Source organism: Apus apus, chromosome 4, assembly GCF_020740795.1.
Source record: "Apus apus isolate bApuApu2 chromosome 4, bApuApu2.pri.cur, whole genome shotgun sequence".
NCBI lineage: Eukaryota > Metazoa > Chordata > Aves > Apodiformes > Apodidae > Apus > Apus apus.
The window spans coordinates 87,232,101-87,255,959 of NC_067285.1; the positions used below are offsets into that span (position 1 = coordinate 87,232,101).

General features: G+C 40.7%; 1 protein-coding gene across 1 annotated transcript in view; it reads left to right on the forward strand.

Annotated features, from left to right (window-relative positions):
• Positions 1-5,888: 5,888 nt before the first annotated feature.
• CHIC2 (cysteine rich hydrophobic domain 2) overlaps positions 5,889-23,859 on the forward strand; it is a 31,649-nt gene continuing 13,678 nt past the window's right edge. Inside the window, exons 1-3 of the mRNA XM_051619688.1 lie at positions 5,889-6,207; positions 12,134-12,188; positions 12,325-12,480. Of these exons, the coding sequence (XP_051475648.1) occupies positions 6,089-6,207; positions 12,134-12,188; positions 12,325-12,480 (330 nt within the window). The 5' untranslated portion in view covers positions 5,889-6,088. The remainder of the gene's footprint in view (positions 6,208-12,133; positions 12,189-12,324; positions 12,481-23,859) is intronic.

The following is a 23,859-nucleotide window of genomic DNA, read 5'->3' on the forward strand; positions in this document are numbered from 1 at the left end:
CTCCCTTCCCTCTAGGGTGTCAACTACTCCACACAGCTTGGTATCATCAGCAAATTTGCTGAGGATACACTCAATCCCACAATCCACGTCTCCAACAAAGATGTTAAACAGCATTGGTCCCAGTACTGACCACTGAGGAATGCCACTTGTCACTTGCCTCCACTTGGACACTGAACCATTGACCACAACTCTCTGGGTGCAGCCATCCAGCCAATTACTTAACCACCAAGTGGTCCATCTGTCAAATCTATGTCTTGTCAGTTTGGAGACCAGGATGTGATGTGGGACAGTGTCAAATGCTTCGCAAAAATTCTGTTAGACGATGTCAGTTGCTCTGCCATTATCCACCATCTCTGTAGCCTTGTTGTAGAAGGCCACCAGATTGGTCAGGCATAATTTGCCCTTAGTGAAGCCGTCTTGGCTGCCACCAATCACCTCCTCATTTTCCATATGCCTTAGCAGATTTTCCAGGAGGACCTGTTTCATGATCTTGCCAGGCACAGAGGTGAGATTGACTGGCCTATAGATCCCCAGGTGATATTTTTTTCCTTTTTTAAAAATAGGGGCTATATTACCTTTTTGCAATCAGTGGGAACCTCACCAGACTGCCATGACCTTTCAAATATGATGGACAGAGGCTTAGCAACTGCATCCATCAGCCCCCTCAGGCCCCATGGATGGGCCCCATCAGGTCCTACAGACTTGTGCACCCTCAGGTTCTTTAGAAGGTGACAAACCTTTTCTTCTCCTACAGTGCTTCATTCTCCCAGTCCCTGCTTTCACCCATCATGGCCTTTGTGATGAGGCTGGAGCACTTGCCAGAGAAGACTGATGCAAAGAAGTAATTGAGAACCTCAGTCTTCTCAATATCCTGTATAGCTAGGACTCCTGTTTCCTTCAGGAGAGGGCCTGCGTTATCATTGGTTGTCCTTTTATCCCTAACATACCTATAGAACATTTTGTTATTGCTCTTTACATCCTTGGCAAGCTGTAATTCCATCTAGGATTTGGTTCTCCTTACCTGAACCCTAGCTGCTTGGATAACCTCTTTGTAATCCTCCCAGGATACCTGCCCTTGCTTCCACCCCCTGTATGCTTCCTTCTTCAGTGTTTCTAGGAGCTGCTTAGTTATCCACGCCAGCCTCCTGGACTTTCTCTTAGTTGGGATGAATCGTTCTTGGGCCTGGAGAAGGTTATCCTTAAATATCAGCCAGTTTCATGGGCCCCTCTTCCCTCCAAGATGTTATTCCATGACAATCTCTCAAGCAGTTTCCTGAAGAGGCTGAAATCTGCCCTCCTGAGGTTAAGGGTGGTAAGCTTACTGTGAGCCCTCCTTGCTGCCCTAAGGATCTTGAACTCCACCATTTCATGGTCGCTACAACCAAGACTGCTCTTGAGCTTAGCATCCCTCAACTTCTTAAAGGTGATCTTCTGAAGAAAGGTTTGATACTGTACATTTGCCATTTTAAGAACATATGAAAAATCTAGAACTTGCATTCCATTTGTATGTTTATATGACTTTGTTATATGTTTTTTTTTAGTGGACACTGTACTTTTGTACTTGCAGCATAGAAAACTCCTATCCATTTTAGGGTTACATCCATCTCCATAAAAAGAGAAACAGATACGTGTTGTGTCTTTCTGTTTAATTTATGTAATTATAGGGAAAAAAAAAAAAAAAGAAGCAAAGAATCTGCTATATTAGACTCTTGTGTTCATGGGAAGACACCAGTGACCATACATATTTCCTACCTCAGCGAGTCCTACTGAAGACAAGAAACAAACCCCAGTGTCATGCCTAAAAACATCTGAGAGTTTATGCTGGCTGTAGATTATGTGTAACACAAGTAGATCTCTTAAGTCAAGCATATTGTAAATTCTTTGTGGATTAGGAGATTCTGCCTTCAATAATATGTTGTCATGTGGTCCTTGAAAGAGCAAGAGTAGCCAACTGCACCCATCCACAGTTTTAACGGACTGAAAACTACCGGAATTCTATTCTTCATTTTGTTATATATTAAGGACATTGTGAAAAGGTAATACTTCCTTCTCTCTTTATGTGAGATCTATGCTTTCTGTACTTTACTTATGGCTTATGGAGTTTGTTTCAGAATTACTGTTTTCTGTATAGTGGTATCTTTTGAACTCTCCTCATTAACCTCATATAAATGTAACATAGGAAGCTGGACTGAAAGGAAAACAAAATAAATTGCTTGTCAGGAGGAAAAAAGGCTAATAAAAACAAAGTGAATTGGAGCTATTCACCATATCTTTTTACTCCAAGAGCTCACTCAATTCTGTATTATAATGTCAGCAACAAAACCCTGACTTATTGTAATGGTTTGGTGTCAAGACTCCTCTTTGCTTTCTGCATAGAAAACCCTGGTTAGTTTACCTGTGGTTTTAAAGAGATTTTGCAAAATAATCAGTTAATCATCAAGAAACAATCCAACGATACTAGTCAGAGAAACATATGCAAACCTGTTGCTTTAACAATAAGTTCTGCTGTGTTATTTGTAGCTAAGTACTGTTTCAAATGTTGCCTTTCCAGATTTCTGCAATATTATAACCAACATTTTGCTTTTATGTTTTGTTTTATTTATTTTTTGTTTGTTTGTTTTATTTTGTTTGGTTGAAAATCAAGGGGTGGTGGTGACTGATACCATCAGCAGGAATGTTTATACTACCAACAGCACTTTAGCCAGGCTTTTTGAGAGCAATAGGACATTTAAGCAAGACAGAGAAGCCAACCCAGAAATGAGAGGCTCTGTGTCATGGGAAGGGACTGATGTGAGAGGAGGTCTCCGAGCAAAAAAAGCAAGTACAGCCTCATGTATCATTGGAGGTTTGCTGCAGTCCTGTAGCTTTGTTAAACTCCCTCTGCAACATCAAAGACTTTAAGTTCCAGTCTGCCATTTCTATCTTCCTGTCTCTGGCTTCTCTACCCTATTATCCTCCTCTGCTTGCCCTCTTCCCTTGCTGTCACCACCCACTCTTCCTTTCCTTCTTACTACCTCTCTTCTCTTAATCAGGGAAAGAAAAAGAGAAGCTGTTCCTGCCAGCTTCGCTTTACTGTCAAGTGGTGGTAGGAGTTCAAAGAACAAGGTTATTCCTGCACCTGCTGCTTGTTCTTTGACGCCCTGTTGTGTGAAACAGTTTCCTTCAGTACTAATTAACAAAGGAAAAGACAGGGAGAAACAAGCCAAAGAGTGTGGGAGGAATGAGGCAAGTGACAACAGAGATGTTAGAGGAAAGCAGAGGGAAACAATGACAAATGGGGAACTGGGAAATACATGCACAGAAAAAGGGGAGGGACAAAAAACAGAGGACAAGAAAATAAATAAAGCCGGCAGCAAAAGAGAAAGAGAGGGAACTGGAATGAAGAGCTACAGAAAAAGAAATGTGACAATTATTTAGAGTCCCCTTTAGCTTACAGTATGCAGTCCTTACAGAGCACCTCTGAGGACATCAAGTACCACAGTCAGAGAGACTTGTGCATGTGACACCAGTTCTCATCCACTAAACTGTTACGTGTAGTAAGTAAATTCACTGGGGAGGGCATTACTACCTGGCACAACAGCACAGTGCTCTTCAAGCTGGGGATTGGGCCTACCCTATTTTATTTGGATATAAAGAGAGTAAGCGGATTAAAAACACAGTCAGCACAAGCCTGGTATTCCTCTCATTGTTCTCAGAGAAAGGACATGACGCATGACAGTGAGGTGACAGCAGTGCAGAAGGAGTGACTACTCATGTGATACTCCTTGACACAGAGGAGAGAGGCCCATGGTAAGACCTTCTTCAGAGCGTGGTAGGATGCCAACCGCACAAAATGGGGAGTTTATTACTGCCTGTAAATGTGGTTCAGTACTGCTGAGACCAGCTTTGAAAGGGTCAGCAAAAGAGACACGGCAGTCTCAAGATTAAGGCAGTTAACTTCTGCATGAAAAATAATGTACAAACAGTGTCCATGTGAGATGACAAAAATGTTACTTAAATGGAATTTTTCATAGGTGGCTGCTAGCTGTGTGTACTCTAGTTTTAGTGCTTCTCCCCGAAGTTTGATACTGCAAAGTACCTTGCACTCACCAAAGCAGTTACAACACTTTGAGCACTGCAGGTGCTACGCAGCACATGCTGAATCACCACGGGCATCTCAGCCTAGAAGTGTAGCACTTCAGCTTCATATCTGCCACAGCGCTTCTTCTGTTACAGGTCACCACACACTGAACAGCTGAAAACAGCAGACCATGGAACAGCCATTTGTTAGGCAAGTAACCTAATGCAATGAACTCCTCATGGGTCCTGGGACTCTCTTTTTCCTTGTCTTGGCTCAAAACCGTCAAACAAGCTAACCAAGCTTGTCATGCCATGAAGCACAGGGACCTCAGATCTCAAAGAGGATGGCAGCAGTGCTGGCTCAAGTGTGATGTAGGTAAGTCCACCCCTTCAATGTCATTTCCAAGCCTTCCAGCATGGTGCTGCATAGCATTTACTCTGATGACTTTGCTGCTACTGTGAAACTGTCATCTGAAAACAAGTTACCAAATTAATCTGTAGAGCAAACTAACACAAGGAGGTATAGTTTAACTTAAATCTGTGGGTTTCCTCCAGTATTAATTCCTCTAGTATTATCTGCCAGTATTAAATTTGCTCCTTTTTCTCAATTTCAGGACTGTTAGACAGAAGCAATGAGTTATCAGTCCCACTAAAATTTCTATGTGTGAGACACATGTAAGAACAGTAATGAGGTAAAAAACCACACATAAGCATACTAGTATGAAAGCAAACTCTTACTCAGAGGATTTCTGGGTTATTCTGTAGAATTCTGTTACTTGGGAAATACCTGTTAGAAGCAACTCATGACACAGAAATAGCTTCTCAAGTGCGATAGTAAAATATGTTGCGCTTTTCCTTTGTGGCAAAGATAGTGTCATGGATGGTCTCACAATTACACTGCTTCTACCCTGGTTTTACACGGAGCAGGAAGCACCACCACATCTTTGCGTAGACTTCATTCCTGTGACATACACCACAAGGAGCTTTATGAGTAACGAAGATCAAGCAGTATCAGTCTTCCAGAATGTAAGCTGATCAGTATGTATACTGTAACATGACAGGAAAAAAAGAACTGCAGGTTTCAGAATTAGAATTAAAATGATCTAGCAGCGAAGATTTTTAATATGAGAAAGGGGCTACTGTAATTAAGATATATGGAGTAAAGTACTGAGGAAAGGGGAATGCAGAGCTGTCTTCACACTCACGAAAAGCAGGTTCAGCGGCAGTTTTCTTGAGTATTCCATGTCCCCATAACTGTCGTATTTATACATTAAATACCGCTATGAGCACATGATCCCAGTGCATTGTCAAATACAAAAGATCTGCTCTTCCTTCTCAAAACGTCACCCTGCTACTGCTAGATCCCATGTAAGCGTTGTCTTTTCCTGTTGTGTCACAGCAGCCGACGGCCTGCCCATTGCTAAGGCCAGAATGCTCACACTGGCATTTTTCAGCCTATGCTTTAGGGTTTGGTTATGACAAACACCAAAACTGCAGAGAGGTAACAAGAGTCTCATTCGTCTTCGGGGTTTTCTGGCTAACCTTCATCTATACAGACCTAAAAGGGATTGCTCGTCTGCAACTTCATCCTGCTTCGCGCCCCATGCAAACAAGGGGCTAAAAAGGCAGAACCGAGAGCACCGGCGCACAGGCGCCGAACAACCGCCGCGGCGGGGCCGCGCCCCGGGGCGGCCCGCGCTGCCCCAACCGCCGCCCAACCGCCGCCCGCGCGCCCCCGGCCCCGCCCCGCCCCGCGCGGCGGGTGGGCGGAGCGGCCCCGCGGCCGGATGTTGTTGTTGTTGTTCCTGCCCCGCCCCTCGCCCCCTCCCCCAGCGGAGGGTGACGGGCGCTTCCTCGCCCGCAGCCGCCGCCGCCGCCGCTTGCCTCCCCCGCCGCCGCCTCGCCGCCGCCCCGTTGCTGCCCTCCCCGGCACCGGGGCGTCCCCGCCGGCCCCCTCCCGCCGGCCTCCGCGGCTGGCCCCGTCGCGTCGCCCGGGCTCCTCTCTCTCGGCGGACGCCCGGGCCCGGCCATGGCTGACTTTGACGAGATTTACGAGGAGGAGGAGGATGAGGAGCGGGCGCTGGAGGAGCAGCTTCTCAAGTACTCCCCCGACCCGGTGGTGGTGCGCGGTTCCGGCCATGTCACTGTGTAAGGGCCGCGGCGGGGCCTGCGCGGCCGGGGCGGGCGGTGGGGGAGGCCCGGGCGGCGGGGTGCGGGTGGCTGGCTGTCGGGTCGGGCAGCGGCCGTGAGCGCTGGCAGCTCGGGGCGCCGAACCCGCCGTGACAGCTTGGGTCAAGTCGGAGGGGCGGGCGGGAAGCGGAGGGCTGGCAGTGTTCTCCCCCGGCCGCCAGCGTCCGTGGGGCTGCGGGAAGGCTCTGCTGGGCCCCGCCGGGCACTCGGGTGCCGCCCTGCACTCGCGAGAGGGGGCAAGCCTCTAGCGAGGCGATGAGGAAACGGGTCAGTTGAGCTGTGACTGGCTGAGGAATGCAAAGTATTTGTCCAAAGTGATGAGCTGTAAGGAAGTCAGGTGCCTGGGTCCTGTGTATATCAGGTATGTGCCAGCACAGGACCGGCTGGACTATTGCTTAGGGCTGCTTATGTATCTGATGCCCCCCTTCCATTTAACATGTGGCCGCTCATACAGCTCTGAGAACTTTTGAGAAAGAGAAGGTGTCTTTGAGTCAGATAAGTACATGTAAAATCACAGTAAGTTGTGATTGATCGTTGTGTTTCACTGTGTTTAACACGGGAGTGACTGGGAGTTTTGTGAATGTTTGGTGTCCCTGACTGTGTAGCAGCCAGTGAACATAATTTAGTGTAGTACTTCTCAGTGATGTCAGAGATGAGAGTATCTTTCCTTCATTCATTTCAGTCAGGCTCACTCTGTAGAGATGTAGTGGTTGTCAGTTATGATGTACTGTTTCAGACCAGCCTGGAGATAAAATGCAGCAGTGCAAACTTTTTTTAGTATTCACCCTTTAGAAGGCTGTTTACTAGGCTTGCAATAGAAGCATAAAAGTTGAAGGTGTTGTGGTCTGTTGCTCTGTGTCCCATTAACTATACTGATTTTCAGATACTGACCTGTCCAGAAATCTGGGGTTAAATTTAGAGTAGTTTTGTGGCACGTTGGTACATTACTGCTTTAATATTTGGTTGATATTAAGTAGTACTAACAACTGGGCGGTGCAGTTTGCTGTTTGGTTAAAAACAGGAAGTGAGACATGATAGAAAGGTTTGGAGGGTGAGAAGGACATGGATGGGCAGGAGACTGAGAAAGGCCTCATAAAGGAACAGGAGCACGTAGCCAGAGTGTTCAGAATGTGACTGTTTATTGTGAACAAAAGCTGTTACCATCCAATGACTTCTCTGAAAATAAACTGGTAGTCTTAGCCTGTTTCTGGAAAGCAGATCAAAAACCACAGTTGGGTAGTTGTCATATTGGCAGATACAAAAATGCAGAGAACGGAAGTGGCAGCAAACACTTGTTTCTTCTCTAGTAGGGGAAGGTAAGTTCTGCCAGACAAGATCAAAGCCCGTTATTGAAATCATGAGGAAGCTTGTGTAGCGTGTCTGTGACTAGTAAGGGTGATGTGGTTAAAGAAGGATGTTTTCCTCATTAATTGTTTATTAATGGTCACTAGCTCATTATTACTTTAAATCTTCCTTTAAATCTTTGTTCTTTAGGTTTTGGATGAGCAAGGAAATACAAACGTGTACCTCCATTGATCTTCAGTTGATTTCCTATTGATCTACTTTCTCTATTGCATCAAGTGGAAACAGTTTGCTAAATAGCATCAGCTACTTATACCTTTGCACAGCCTGTAACTTTTTTTGTCATCAATCAAGAAGCTTATTATTAAAAGTTAGATCACTGTCAGAATGTTCCCTTGGTGGATACAAGGAATAGGTCAGGTCCTGGGTATACAATGAATTAGTCTTTCCTAGTATAAAAGCATGTCAGCGTTTTGAAGGTCTGACAAAAATGATCAGCAGTTTAGCAGATACTGGTTTGATCTGTCTCTGGCTCTGCAGTTTAAAGAGTTGCTGACTGCTTCTGTTGTGTTTGTATTTAAACACAAGCTGTCTTTTCATAGCCTATTGTAATCTCCTCTCTGATCCTACATAGGAGTCATAATGTTGAGTTTGAAATACGTAATTTCTGTGACTGCAGATTAATGGCAGAAAGACATTTACTGGTACTTGATTTAATCCAACAAGACACTGGGGAGTGTGTGAGACCCTTTGTAAGCTGAGTAGTTAAAAGGAGTTAAAGGAAGGAAGGTAAATAGCATCCAAATAAAACATATGATTGCCTTGCCTTTACAGGGCTGGTGGCCTTTGATTAGCACTAAGACTTTTCTTAAACTCATGTTTGGAGCATGCTTCATGCAATTCTAAAACTTTTTAAAAAATATAATATTTTTTAAATATTGAGTTCAACTGTTTTCACACCAGCAGAGTTTAGATAGCTTTGTAGTCAGGAGTAAAATTTGACCTGGTTTCTGATAACTTGAGGTGGTCTCTTCTAATGGCAAGAAACTTGAAAGCTGAGAAAACACAGAACTTTACTTACAACTGAATTGAAAGTCCAAGGTATTTCATATCTGTTTCTAAAATTCTGTTGGGATGGGAAGAGAGATACACAATGAGTTTGAAATCCCAAAGTGGATACTTGTGATAAGTGATTTTGTTTTTCAGTTACTGTTTTTCTGTGCTTTCCTGTTCCTTGACCAATTGAGACACATGTGCCTTATAAATACTAGAATGTATTAGCTGGTAATATTGGATTTATTAGTCTTTTGCAGTGCTGGAATGATTGAGAACCCCTGTGATGTGCTAGTGAATGTCTTTTTGTGCTGTTTGGCATCTTAGCACATTGCATGTTGATGCAAGGTAACAGTTTGGAGGGGAAAAACCTCACAAAATACATTTCCACCCAAGTCAATTAATTTAATATTAAACTTAAGTCTGCATATAAATTTGGTACCCTTACTTTGTATCAAGGACGAGTGAAAACCAGACTATATGAGAATTATGGTTGGAGAGTGTTCAGATTTGTGGAATATATATTTATTTTGTAAAGGTGGTGAACATGTAAGACTAAAAGGTATGATTGAGGGCAGTGAAGAAGTGGTTCAGTGTCCCCATAAGAGGGGGCAGAGGAAGGAAATAGTGTGTGTCAGTTTTATGTGTTGGGAAGATCTGAGCTTCAGGCTGAGGAAAGGTTGCAGGTTGACTGAGTCCTATACTGTAAACTTCTGTACTTTCAAGTACACCTCTCAACAGTTTTTTCTCTACTGAACACAAGGATAGAAACTCAACCTTCCAAGCAGAGCCATGTTCAAGAAACGCTTTTCCAGGTTCAAGGAAGGTTAAAAAAAAGTACTCATGCTTGAGGTGAGCATTGGATCTTTCGATGGATGGTTGCACTCAAAGAGTAGTGGTCAGTGGCTCAATGTCCAGATGGAGACCAGTGACGACTGGTGTTCTTCAGGGGTCTGTACTGGCACCGGTGCTGTTTTATATCTTTGTTAGCAACATGGCCAGTGGTATAGAGTGCACCGTCTGCAGGCTTGCTGATGACACCCAATTGTGTGGTGTGGTTGACACGCTGGAGGGAAGGGATGCCATCCAGAGGGACCTTGACAGGTCCAGTTGGGTGGGTCTTTGAGCAACCTGATCACCTAGTGAGAGGTGTGTAAGACTAGGTGATCTTTGATGGTCCCTTCTAACCCAAATTATTCTATGTTTCAGTCAAGGTTTAACTATTATTCTACTGCCTACAGTCAATGATAGAGAGTTGACATGTTTACTTTTTGTTAAGGCCATATTTAAAAATCACCTGCAGCATCAAAGTAATAAACTAGCCCAGCGTGCTGTTGCAAACTGCGGCAAAAGGCATTGCTACTTATGGGTTGCATGCAGGTGTAGCTGCTCCTGATGTCCATTGTCCTTGTCCTCTGGCATTTGCAGTTGTGTGAAGTGATGATACTTCAACATCCCCTTTCCTGTAGTGCCCATTTATCAGGGAATTTGTGTAATCTCTCTTCAAATCTGTTGGTACAGTCTGATCACTAATCTCAAGTGGAAACAAACCCACACGTTTGTGACTTGCAGTTTACAGAAGCAATTTCTTTTACCTGTTTTAAATCAATCTACTAATTTCAGTGAGTGCCCTCTGTTGTGGGGTTTGGTGATTAACAGTTAATCATTCACCTCATGCACTTTCTTCCTGAATCTTTGCACTTTGATAATATACCCCACTCAGCCTTCTTTTCCAGCTTAGCATCAGCCTTGTTCGTTTCCTAAGGCAGATAGATGCTTTATTCCATTGATTATATCAATCTTCCTTCTCTCTTTTAACTCTACCAAGTCCTCCATTAAATGTGGATGCCAGAACTTCTCCCAGTACTGACCAAGTTGGTATGTGAGGGTTTTATGGAGAATCAAAATTATTCCCTCTTTGTGTTCTCAATCACCTTCCTACTGGTGCCGAGTATTGTACTGCTATTTCTGGTTGCTGTTGCTTGCTTGCAAGATAATAATGAGTGGTGATAAAAGATCTCTCTCTTTAACTGTAGTAGCTGAACTTAAGTTCAGTGTCAGATGACCTTTCCCAAGATTTAGCACCTTTTATCTACACAGAAGCTCATCTGCTGCCTTTAATCCACTGGGTTTTGTGAGGTCCTTGCAGAGTGGTTCACCATTGGTAGAGCACTTAATTGTCCATTTGGTTACTTGGGCAAAGTTCTCCATTGGCATGTAGATAATTTGGTTCAATTAGGAAAAAAAAAAAACAAGCAACCCTGTGAAATTCTTAGCTGCTCAATAAACATACTGTCAAAGCAAACTGTGCCTTTAAATTCTTGAACTATCAAGGCTCAGGTTTCTGCATGCAACTAAGTTGTGTGTGGTAGGTCTTGATGCCAGTATTGAGCAGTTTAACTTATAATTTGTGTTGTTTGTAGTATCTGATAGTAAGACTGCTTTGTTTTGTATTCAGAGGGTTATTAATGATAAATTTTGTTGTGACTGCTGTTTGCCAAATTAGTAGCCAGTCAAACAGTTTTATTAATGGCTTTGCTAGACTGTATAGTCCCTATTAGAAATCACGGCCCAGAACACATGCCAGAAAATCTTCAATTTTTTTTTGAGGTTCATTGATTTATGAACCCAGCCAGCCAACTGTAAGACAGAAAACAGTGGGGTTTTTTATAGACAAGGTAAAACTCTCTTTATCTTCAGATCTTCTGAAACCCAGAATAGTCAGTAATTCCAGTTCCTCTCAAACCGCTTCATGCCTTTACATGCATAATTGGTACATTTCTTTCAGATTAGCTGTAATTTAAATCATGTTTTGTTAGGTAGTATTTTGTATTCTGAAACTTATTAGTGTATTTTTAAAGGAATAAATGAGCTGGTATTGATTCAGCTTAGAATGGCTATTTAGCACAGCCTGAGTGGAATAGCACTGGATGAGCTTTTCTTCGAAATATAGCTGTACTGGTGGAGGAGGGATGTAATTCAAACTGAGGCATTAACTTCCTTCCCCTCTCCCCTTAAGTGCTTGTCTTCATGTTTCATGCTTGCCTCAATTGCTTATACAGATTTTGCTGATTTTGGGGAAGAGTCAACAGTATCAACAGAACTTCAAGAAGGTATCTACCTGAGGTGTTCTGTCAATGTTGGAGGTGGTTCCATGCATGGTAGCTGCCTAGTACTCCCAGGCATCTCCAGAAGCATTTTGGTTTCTTCTGGAGACAGGTGAAGTCCCAGGTAGTAGCCCCCAACTTCTTAGAGTAGCTACCTGAGAAACATGGTGTGTGATGGGGGCAGGTCCATGCCCTGTAACTGTTCTGGACCTCTCTGGAGGAGACTATAGGTAAGATGGATTTCAAACTGTGTAGTTTTGTCTGTTAGGATAATTTTAGAAGTTACTTCTAATGACAACTATTTTTTCCTGAAGTCAATTCAGTTGTGATCTGAACGCTGAGACCTATTATGAGATGCTTACAACTTGTTACATGGATTGAGGTTATTTATAATTTTGGTATGATCTTATTTGTTTTTGCAGGTTTGGACTAAGCAACAAATTTGAAGCAGAATTTCCTTCATCTTTAACTGGAAAGGTGAGTATCTGCAAATAGGCATTTGAAATTAGAGTTAAGATTTTGTTACAAGATTGAGAGCTTCAGGTATAGACCACTTTAAGAGTAGTCAATTGCACTGCTGTGGTATTAGTTGTTTTTTTTTTCCCTCTTGTAGGTTGCACCTGAAGAATTTAAAGCCAGCATCAGTAGAGTTAACAGTTGTCTTAAGAAGAACCTTCCAGTCAATGTACGATGGCTACTATGTGGATGCCTTTGCTGCTGCTGCACTTTAGGTTGTAGTATGTGGCCAGTTATCTGCCTCAGTAAAAGAGTAAGTTGAATTGTCCTTATAATTTATGATAGAATCATACAGAGTTTATTCTCATTTTGTTCTTTTTATCCCCCACCTTTAAAAGCTGTGTGCTAGAATTTACTTAAATCAGTTTCATTTCATACATTTTGATATCCATTTTGGTATCCGTTGTCTGTCATACTAGTTATGACTCGGTGATCCCAAGGGTCTTTTCCAACCTGAATAATTCTATGATTCTATGAACAGACCCTAGTCAGACCTTGGAGTTTATAACTCAATGAGTGATAGTACAGCTGATATGTCTGCTGGAACTAGTTACGGTACAGCACTTGTGTTGAAAGTTGCAGTTATTAAAAAGTATTATTATTGAAGTATCTTCTCTGTGATACACCATCTGAGTTTATCGAATTTGGTAGCAATTGAGTGGTAGTTTGTTGTGAGGAGCTTCTGACTACACTGTGAACTGAGTTTTTGTTTTCAACTGTCCTTCCGAACTGTAGATTAGTAAGATATTTTTTTCCATTAACAACTAGAAAGTAGTGCTTGCTGTGTACACTTGGCACTTAGTGTATTGTTCACAACAGAAGCTTATTGCAAGTGCCTGTTTTTAATCTCGCTTCCCTCAGTGCAGTTATGTAGGCCACCCTCTCTTCTGTTTTCATGTGTGTAAAAATTGTCTTTGGCTAGTCCTATCTCACTGCATTGCCAGAAGTCTCTGTGCCTCCTATCCTTTGCTCACTAATGGCACTGTTCATCTCTCTGTTTCATGCCAAAGCTTGTGGATATTCTCTCCTGTGTAATACCTCAATGCTACAGATGGTGTACAGTTCAGTACACTGAACATTGTCATGCTTTTCTTTATTGAAGTCTGTATTTTACAAGGTCAGTAAATGAAGGCATTCTAAAAAAAGTGTATAAAAGGGGCGCTGATCGTAACATAACTTGTACATATTTTTGTATTATCTTAACTTTCTGTGTAAAGATTAATGCGTAGTTCCTTTGAGAAATTACTTAAGACTGGTTTTAACTGTATACAAAACAAGGTAGAAAAGTCTCCTGGTTATGTTGGAGTCGATGGAAAAAAATTTTGTTGAGATCAGCGTGAATTATATAAAACCCTAGTTTTTTTGTCTTTAAGCTGTCACAAACTAGGTCTGCTGTAGGATGATTTTATAGCCATGTCCTGGAAGTCTGTTATGAGAAATTAGAATTTTCTTACTGCTTAAACAGAAAAGTTGGTGACCTAGCTAGCTTGCAGAGAAGAGTACTTTTTCCATTCTAGGGCTAGCTAAAGGAGAAAGCTTCTGGTGCTCTTTGGTTTGACCCATTTTTCTTACATAGTGTGCTGTCATAGCAGGAAATCACAGCAGGATATAGCATGATGGTGACTGATGCCACAAACCCTCATCTTCTGAACTGATGTTTCTTGATTTATTACCATGGGTCCCATATAATCAACTTTTTATCCAGTGTTAAACAAAATCGGAAAAACACAAGGACTTGTAGGATGTGGGGCCAGAAAACAGAGCTGGAAGCTGAGGAGGAATGTTCTGTATGGGAGGATGGTGAAGCAACAGTTAGAGAAGTCCTTCTGTTGAAGGTTGTGTGGGATAGGAATTAAGGTAAGCTCCCTTCCAAAAGAATAAATCTGGAAAAAAATACATGGCTACTCTGTTGAGAGGAGGCTGGAAAGAGGTTAGTGATGTAGTTGTTGCTGTCATATACAGACTGCATAAAGACAGAAGAGTCTCAGAAAGAGAGTAAACAGCAGGAGCAAGGACAGAAGCTTGGAGCTGAATTTCTGGAAGTTATTCTAGAGGTATGGCCCAGGCTGTCAGTAAATGTTGCATTTTTCCTCTTAGAGCTGGTACCAGGAGATGTTTAAGGATCTTTGGACCATTTACTGCACTCAAGATTAGATAACTGTCTGAAGCTTGAATATTCAGCATTAGTGAAATTGAGGGTAGGATTCATATGCCTTAAGACAGTGTCTTGTGCCACTGTGAACACTGATGGCATTGAACACTTGTGTTTAGGCAGTTTGGTTATTCCTATAGAATGAACATCCTTTAAGTCAATCTGAAGACTTCAGGTCTTTTTGCAACATAATTTGTGCAAGTTGGCAGTTCAGCAAACAAATTTCTGCTCAGAGGGCTGTCTGTCAGACAGAGACCCCAGAACTTGGTGTCAATTTGGCATCTGGGGAATGCAATGTAGAGAAGACTTGGCTGACTTGTGTTCTTGTAGACAAACTGAAATGGACAAGAATGTTTTCCCAAACTATTGCTTTTAACCTGGAGCTGGCTGGGAAAGACCTTTTTCCTGGTAGAGGAGGCAAGAAGGAAAGCTGTGGAATATTTTCAAGGACATATTTGCAAATTCTAGTACAAGAAGCAAGCAGGAGAATTTGTAATTATTCTGGTCAGGGGTACTACTCATAATAAAGCAGTGAAAAGTTACTGGCACTTGCTTTGCTTGAATAGGTGCGTGTGGATTAAACTATTTTTTTGTAGACCCGGATCAGGAAAGTAGAAAGTGGTTTAAATCTTTAAATAACTTTTACCTGAAATTACAGGTTTTGGACCCCTTAAGATGTCAGTTCTGAATTGCATTCACAAGCTTGTAAGATTTTTCTTTTGTGCAGGACTTCCCATCAGTTTATGTCAAAGTGCTATGACACGTGGAGGAAACTAATTGTATGTGTTTTCCTGGAAGTGGGGAGAGACAGTGCATAATGTGAGTTACATAGAGCTGCTCAGCAAACCAACAGCGGTTGCAAATACAGCCTGGTTCATCTAGGTTCCAGTCTGTAATTTGCTCAGTAGATTCCAGAAGAACTGTGACAGGGAGCAAATTTCATTTTCATCCACTAAAAATACGCAAGCCATTAAATCTGTAGACTGTTTTGGTTTGCTGCTAGAGCCACAGTCTTGCTGACACATCAGCTAATGTATTCAGTGTGAAGTAATAACGTTTGAATTTTTCTTCTGTCTGTCTCTGACTTTACTTTGTCTTGGAAAAGAGTTGTGTTGATCAGATGATCTTCCATGCTTTGGCTTCTTCAGATACCCTTTTACTGGCCAGACCCCAGCCATAGGTATAGTCAGAACAGCCTGGATTCACATATTGAAGAAAAAGGGATCCAGGATGACATGTGCCTGTTTTCTCCCTTCAGTTTTTAGATACAAAGGATTATTTCCCACAGACACTCATAAGGTAAAACAATTATAACAAATGAACAATAAAGAAAAGGTTACTTATTTTACGGTAACTGCACTTGTGTGAGAAGTGTTGCCCAGACAGCTTTGCCAGTTCAGCCCTGTCCTAAGTGATTCCTAGGGAAAAAACAGTGACATGGAACTGGCCTCTGTTACATCCTTTGCTGCAGTGATAATAAAAGACTCCCAAGACCATATAATTTAAGAGTTTGATTTCTGAAAACAGGATGGAAATGTTTCCATGTAGAACTGAAATTTGTGTAGAAGGTGTTTTAATTGCACAATAAAAATATACTATCCTTAATTTTTTCCTTTTCTACTAAAACAGAAAACTTAAATTTGTTTTGTTGAATTGCATATACAGTAATGTAAGAAGTGGGAGTGTCTATCAAGTTCAAGATTTTATTAAATGAAACAACAGTTTTAGCTATACAATTGCTTACTTTTAATATAGAGGAGTATTTTTTCTCAAAATTACCAATTAAGAAATGTTTGTTTTTAATGAGGCTTAATCAGTCTTCCATGATCTTAAAATTGCTGGTTTACTTTGCAGCTCTTTTTCAGATAAACTTTTTTTTAGGGCTCATGTAAGAAAAATGGAAGCTGCAGTTTCAGAGTTGAAGTGTGTGTTAAAATAGTTCTTTAGATCTTTTGCTGTGTTCTGTATCTCTTTGCCTTTTGTTGACTTTTAAAATTCCGCCATAAGAATGTTATCACAAGTGTAAATTATGTTTGGAATTACAATTATTTAAAGTTTGTGTATAATGGGAACATATGCTTAGTTTTGTGCCAGTGAAAAATAAGTTATGGGTTTGTCTCCTTAAATCAGCAGGTGCTTCAAACTGGAATTTATTAAGTCGCAGACATTTTTAAGCTTAATTGTTAATTATATCATGACTCTTCCCCAGGAGCCCCAGATCCCTGTAGCCCCAGAAGGAGTCAGGATAGAGGAGGAGTTTGCTTTGGTAGGTGAGGATTGGGTTAGGGGTCAGTTAAGCAATCTGGACATCCATAAATCAATGGGTCCAGATGGAATACAGCTGCGGGTGCTGAGGGAGCTGGCGAGACCTGGACAGGCTGGAGAGTTGGGTGGGGAGAATCTTGACGAAATTCAACAAGGTCAAGTGTAGAGTCTTGCATCTGGGGAAAAACAAGCCCATGTACCAGTAGGATTTGGGGGCTGACCTGCTGGAGAGCAGTGTAGGAGAAAGGGACCTCGGGGTCCTGGTGGACAGGAGGATGACCATGAGCCAGCAATGTGCCCTTGTGGCCAAGAAGGCCAATGGCATCCTGGGGTGCATTAGAAAGGGTGTGGTTAGTAAGTCAAGGGAGGTTCTCCTCCCCCTCTAATTCTGCCTTGGTGAGGCCACATCTGGAATATTTGTGTCCAGTTCTGGGCCCCTCAGTTCAAGAAGGACAGGGAACTGCTTGAAAGAGTCCAGGGCAGAGTCACAAAGATGATTAAGGGAGTGGAACATCTCCCTTATGAGGAAAGGCTGAGGGAGCTGGGTCTCTTTAGTTTGGAGAAGAGGAGACTGAGGGGTGACCTCATCAATGTTTGCAAATATGTTAAGGGGGAGTGTCAGGACGGTGGAGCCAGGCTTTTTTCAGTGACATCCAGTGATAGGACAAGGGGCAGTGGGTGCAAACTGGAGCATAGGAGGTTCCATGTAAACATCAGAAAAAATTTCTTTCTTGTGAGGGTGACAGAGCACTGGAACAGGCTGCCCAGAGAGGTTGTGGAGTCTCCTTCACTGGAGACATTGAAAACCCACCAGGACACATTCCTGTGTGATATGCTCTAGGTGACCGGGCCTGGCAGGGGGGTTGGACTAGATCTTTCGAGGCCCCTTCCAACCCCTAAAATTCTGTGATTCTGTGATAATGCGTTTCCATGCAATGAAGGCTTTTCCTTCACTGTATTTTGTCTTTTCAGTGCTTTGTTCGGTGCTAGTTTTGGAAGTTTTTGTACAGTATTGTTTCCTTTCCTCTTTTGCATTGAAGTATTTGAGAAAAAGCCTGTTACTCTTGACCAGTAGAATAGATGTTTAATTTGATTGAATATCTTATTGCCTCTCCTTTTATGTGGTCTTGATTTGATTGTAATGAATAAAAGCTCCAAGAAAATTACAGGAAATAAAGTCCCTAGTTTGCAGATCCAGATCGTTGGTTATAATCAGTGGTTTTATTCATAGATTGTACCATCCTTTCTGGGACAAACTCCAGATTGCAAAAGTGAACATTAAGTCTTTCAGTTATTGTTCTTTTAAAAAAAAAAGAATGACATAGTGAATTATAATTCAAAAAGCACTACAGGCTGAGGTGCCTATTTGAGGCCACTTTTTCAAATGAGTTGACACTCACTTTCAGTATTAACTAAGTGCTGTAGTTCCTGACTGTTAATAGGATAAATACTTTAAACAGAAACGCTAACAATGGAAGCTATGATAGAATGGCAGTAGCCTAGATTTCTTAAGAGCTGGTATTGTATGTGTAAATTGCACGTTTTAGAAGGTTCATGGGCAATCTCTTAAAATGAACAGAAGGAGATATTTAAGAGCAATCTGTACTAATACTTTCAAGAGCTGCTTGCTGGTTTGTGGATTCACATAAAGCTGATGAATGCTGCTTAAGCCTCATCATTACTTGTCACTTTGGTAGAAGTTAACATCTTCAGAGTGGAAGCTAATTAGAACTTCCAAAGTATTGATTTAATTATGTGAAGGAGCTGGAATGAATTTTATTAGATACTTGTGTGTCAATGGATGATACTGATGTTAAAATATATTAGCTCAGTTTATTGTAGCTGTGAATACATTACATTTATTTTCAAAACTGAAGGAAATAGGTACTTTCTCCTGTGCTTGTCTGCCAGGGACTTGGCACTGAAGGTACTCTAATACCATAATGCTGGTCTGCCATGGTGGGGGGTGGTGGAGGGGCATTAGCAGTAAACTGCAAAATATTAGGGTTTTTTAATAGGTCAAATACAAAGACTTTGGTATTTAAAAAACATGTATTCTAAAGTTCAGTTTATAATATCCTGTATTCTTAATTACTCTCAAATGCAGCACATGTATTTGGTTTCTCTAGTGAATATTGTAAATGTTATTTAAAATGCAATTGCATTTGTAACTAGAATGATATATCTGAACATTCTAATACTATTCAAAGTAATAGGATTAACACTTCATATTATAGTGCCTTTTGCATTGTGATGGGAAAGATGTGTAGAGGAAGCCCTATATCATTCAGTGGTTTGGTTTTAATACTGCTTTTTATATTGCATTTCAGGTCCAATTTACATGTTTCTGAAAAAACAAATGTGAACTAGTTGAAACTTGCTGAAAGTCATTTTGAAAGAGCACATTAGAAATGGTCTAGTTAGTTGTCAGATTTGAAAATCAGTTTAAGAAGGCTTGTTTTTAGGATTCTGTATTTAGCAGCTTGTAGATGGTGCTAGAGGTACCATATACAAACAGTGCTGAGAAATGTATTAGAATGCAAAATTATCTGAAAGTAGATAGTAAGTAGAAAGCACTCCACTGAACAGTAACTTTCTAGACTGCTACTGTAAAACAAACCTTAAGCTAGAATGAGTTGCTTGCAAGTGTGAGGTGGTGACACTTCTGTACCTGTTCGCTTTTTCTCAAAGTCTTGCTCTGGGATGTATTCACTTTTTTTGCTGTATTAAACAAACCAGTGTAAAATATGTTTTTCTGCATAAATGGAGCACTCTCAGTAACTCAAGCATTATGTATAAATTAAGTAACTTGTTTTTTAACAAAAATGAAGTAGTTCAAGTAACAGGACTGCTGACAAAACAGCTGGGATGATGAGAACAGTTCCTCTACAAAAGAGAAGACCAGGGAGTTGATAAGGTTTCTACCATACCAAACATACATGTAAAGTGGAAAGTGACTAGTTACTTTTCATTTTGTTCCCCATAATTATTTTTTTCTGAATTTTGGAATGAATTGCTGAATTTGAAACAGTAATGTTGATGGTGATGGAAAATATTTTTTTAAATACCGAGATTTACTTTTTTTGAAATTGATTAACCAGCTACACAATCAACCTACTTGAGATTCCGGAATTTTCTGATTCAATCCAAGGTAAGAAAGGCATTACAGATGCTGTTCCTTTCAGAGGCATCTTTCTCTTCAGTATGCACACTAGTGAAGCATTGGATTTTACAGGGTCTGCTGAAGTTATTTTGTTAAGTTGTGGTGCCTTTCAGTCTTTCTGGCTGCGTGGCTTCCCTTCCATTCTTGGCCCTGCCCTTAGACACCTAACAGCTGGAGTCAAAGGCTTTCTACATACTAATAAATTAAAGTTGGGAGCATTCCTAGGAATTGGAGCTTTATAATTTTTACTGTTAGAGAGGTTCCTGGCAGACTCTGGGCCTGTACTGTGTAGCAGTTCCCAGGAATTAGCAGAATGCCTCATGCACTGTGAGTGGTTCGGAGGTTATGAAAACTTACTGATAGAGATGTAAGCTGTTCCCTGCCAACTGGCTTCAAGTGAATGGGAATGTTTCTGGGCACAGCTTCATTTCCTAATAGAGATGTAACCTGAGATTCTTTACTTTCTCCACCTGCACGGACCTTGAACTATGTTCTGTGTCATACTACTGGATATGTTGGAAATAAAAATAGAGACCCAAATTAACATCTCTGTAATTTTAAAAGAGAAGGTTATGGAGGTGAAATTTTTATCCACGTTCAGTTTATAATTGCCCAGAGTGGATAAAATCAGATTAGTTATTTGGTAGAGATTCAGTCCTATTTTCATCCCTGTTGTGGTCAATTCTATATTGCAGGTTCATCTTCTGTGGCCCTTTCTGCAAGAATGTTCTTCAGCAAGGTGTGAATGCTTTAGATTGTCAAGGCCAGATTTGAATAATTTGTTAGGAGGGAGTGGAGCTTTTTTGGAGTATGTTTTTCCACATCTCAGTTAGGCTTTCTCTAGGGAATTGTGCTAATTTTGTCAGGGTCAAGACTTCTACAAGGATTCTCCATCGTATGAAATTTCCACAATGGTTGGCTCTAGTATCTGTCATGTCATTAAAGAAAGTAGCTAGCTACACTTATTTAGTGACTTATCTCTTACAGGGCAGCTAAAATATCCAATGACCTTAGCATCTTGAGTCTTTTGGTTTGTCTGTGTTTGAGAGGACATTTATAGAAGACTTCTGTAATCAACCTCTGGAACTTCCTGTGATAATTTCTCTGCAACGTTTCTACTTTTCAAAATACTCAGCCAGTATCTATCAATTAATACGTTGATGATAATACTACGAAATATTCTCCAGTGTACTCCTGGATAATGTACATGGGCCGTATGTTTCTGTACACCTCCATTCTTCTCATATTTCATGGCCTTAGGACTTTCTTAAACAGTCTAGGAGTCTGAAAATCAAGGTAACCAGAGTCTCTGAGTCTTTGACTTCAATATTAAAAACTGACACATGCAGTAATGTCAAATAATGCTGCTCTTCTCTTAGTATCAGCAGACAATTTGGTGGAAGAGACCTTTCCAGAAAGTAGTTGATGAAATTTGTTTCATTATGCTTTAGGTGTATACAAGTACCAACTCAGAGTTGAGACCTGTACAGAATGTCAGTTTATCACATATTTTTTGGTAAGGATATCGGACAATATCTTCAGGGCTGTCTTTTAGAACAGGAAGTATCCTGAGGTCAACTTGACATTGGTTATTCTGCTCCAGAATTCTGTTGATGGTATTTCTCATTGCCTGATCAGGAGCTTTGATCTGTTCTTTGGTCACTGGGGTCACAACTGTAAGGTAAGATACAGCAATAATAATCCTGTTGGACAAAGCAGTTATTTCAAGATTGTATAAAAAGCAGCAGCATCCTACATTCATTTCCAGATATTCTTCAAGCTGTACAATGTGGGTTTCACTTTCTTCCACAGCTACTGCAGTGGCTTTTGGGATGAGCACCCTTGCAAGAGTCTCTAGTAAGAAATATCTTAGCAACTAGTAGGAAAGATGATGCAAGATACACTGATGTGGTTGAACAGACAACTTCTAAAACTACTGTATGTACTGAAACAAGTATTCTGGGATGTTGGGATATGCAGTAAACTCAGGTTTCACCTTTGTCATCTTTGGTCTTCATAAATAGAGAATTCCTCAGTAAGAAGGGAGTCTTGCCAAGTTACTATTTCTAAAGGGTTTATTTGTGATACAGTGTTCAAGGTGGGGAGTTTCTCAGCACAGATAACATAGATGTAATTCAGTTATGCATGTTTTGAGTTAAGCTTTGGCATTTTGTGACATCAATATGGGCCTCAAAATGGACTAGGGGGATGTTCTGGCATGTTGAAACTGAGCATACAGTTGTGTGGCTTGGTTATCTTCTAACTTCAATTGTTTGTGCTGATAACTAACTTACTTGGCTATAAATTTTGTGAGTGGGTATATTGTTATTTGAAAAATGAACAGAAATTCCTGTTTCCATCATTTTTCTCTTAGAGTGAGCAGAGATGGTGTAGTTCAGACCTCTTGATAGGGTCCTTTGCCTTTCTTCCAGGAGGTGCAATAAAAATTCTGGCCATCTGAGTATCAACAAATAGTCTGCTTAAATAGGTCTCCTTGTACTTTTAAATTTGAGCATAACATGTATTTTTTCAGGGCAATATTAAAAATATTAGTACTAAATTGTGATAATTTTTATATGAAGTAATTTGAAAATCTCCATGTATTATTTATTGGACTAACTCTGCACTACATTTACATATGTCTTGGAGATTTTGGATGCAAATTCAAAGATCAAATGCAGGTAGCAGCAGATTCTGCTGTTGTCCCTAGTCAACTACAAATAAATTGATAGTGGAGAACAGCATGTTTACTGGCACAGTCGTTTCCCTGCTTAAAAAAGACGATGGGAGGTGCTCAAATTAGCACCATTTGGGAGTCATGTAAGATCCTTTTGTTTGATATGGTACCAGTCATTCACTGATTTACAGTAAATTCACTGATTTACAGCAGGCGATGAGGGGGCTTTGGCCCATGTGGAACAGTAGGCAGACTTCACTAAGCACTGCAAAAACACAACAGAAAGATCTTGTAGTGGGTAGTATAGGTAACACTGTTTGTATGCAGTACTGACTTTTTTCTGCATAGAAAGGTCATACGTAGTCTTTCTTCCTTGTTTAAGGGCAAAACTTTATTTTACTTAATTGGGAGCAGTAAATATGTGTGAAAATGTATTCTGAATTGGGCCTTTTTGATGACAGTGTCAGACATGAGTATGAGGAATCAGTATTTTACAGGAACGTTTCATTAATCATATAATGTAGATAGTTGATTGAAGAGGTTTTTCACAAAACTCTGCAGATAACAGTAAAGAGTATCTGCATTTTTCATAGAGTATGTTACAAAGCATACTTTCTTATCACTGGTATGCTAAAAAGTGTACTTGAATTGCAGCTCTAGCCTTGCTCAAATATTGGATTGGGTTTTTAAGAAAGAAATTTTAAAACCTGGATAGTATTAAATCTTCCTAATAAGCAAGTCTCTCTTCCATTTAATTTGTGCTTTTGTTGTGGCTAACAAATAATTTGCTGTACGGGTTTTTCTGTACACCATTGATAGAATATATAGGCTTGTCATCCTAGTGTGCTGTAAATGCTACACTCAAATGAAGTGTTCCTTTCTGGTTTTGTATATCCTCACCTGCTCCTCACTGTAAATCATTGAGATGTCAAGAGCAGTGATTAATTAAGCTGCACGTGCACGTGCTTTTTTTTCACCTGTCAAGTAGGAAGAAAACTTACTATAGTGAATTGTGTGATGCTGTTTAATTAATTTCTTTTTATGCCAAGCTCTGAGGTTTGCAGAAATATTTTAGTCTAATTTTCATTAACATCTCTGTATTGATAATATGGTGTGATTTGGGAGCTATGTCTATCCCAAATTGTATTACAGGAAGTAACTCTGGGAACATAAATAATTGTGGTCTCAAGGCTGCATGTGTTTTTATCTTATGCTAGTCAAATTACTTCAAACTGGCTTCTTATTTAAATAAACCAATGAATAGTACGTAACTTTATATTAGTTTCTTACTTATGTGTATGTATTGTATTATATATGTAATTTTATTGGAATTTGAAAAGCTTGGATGTTTTTCACACTCTTTGGGGCAAACAAT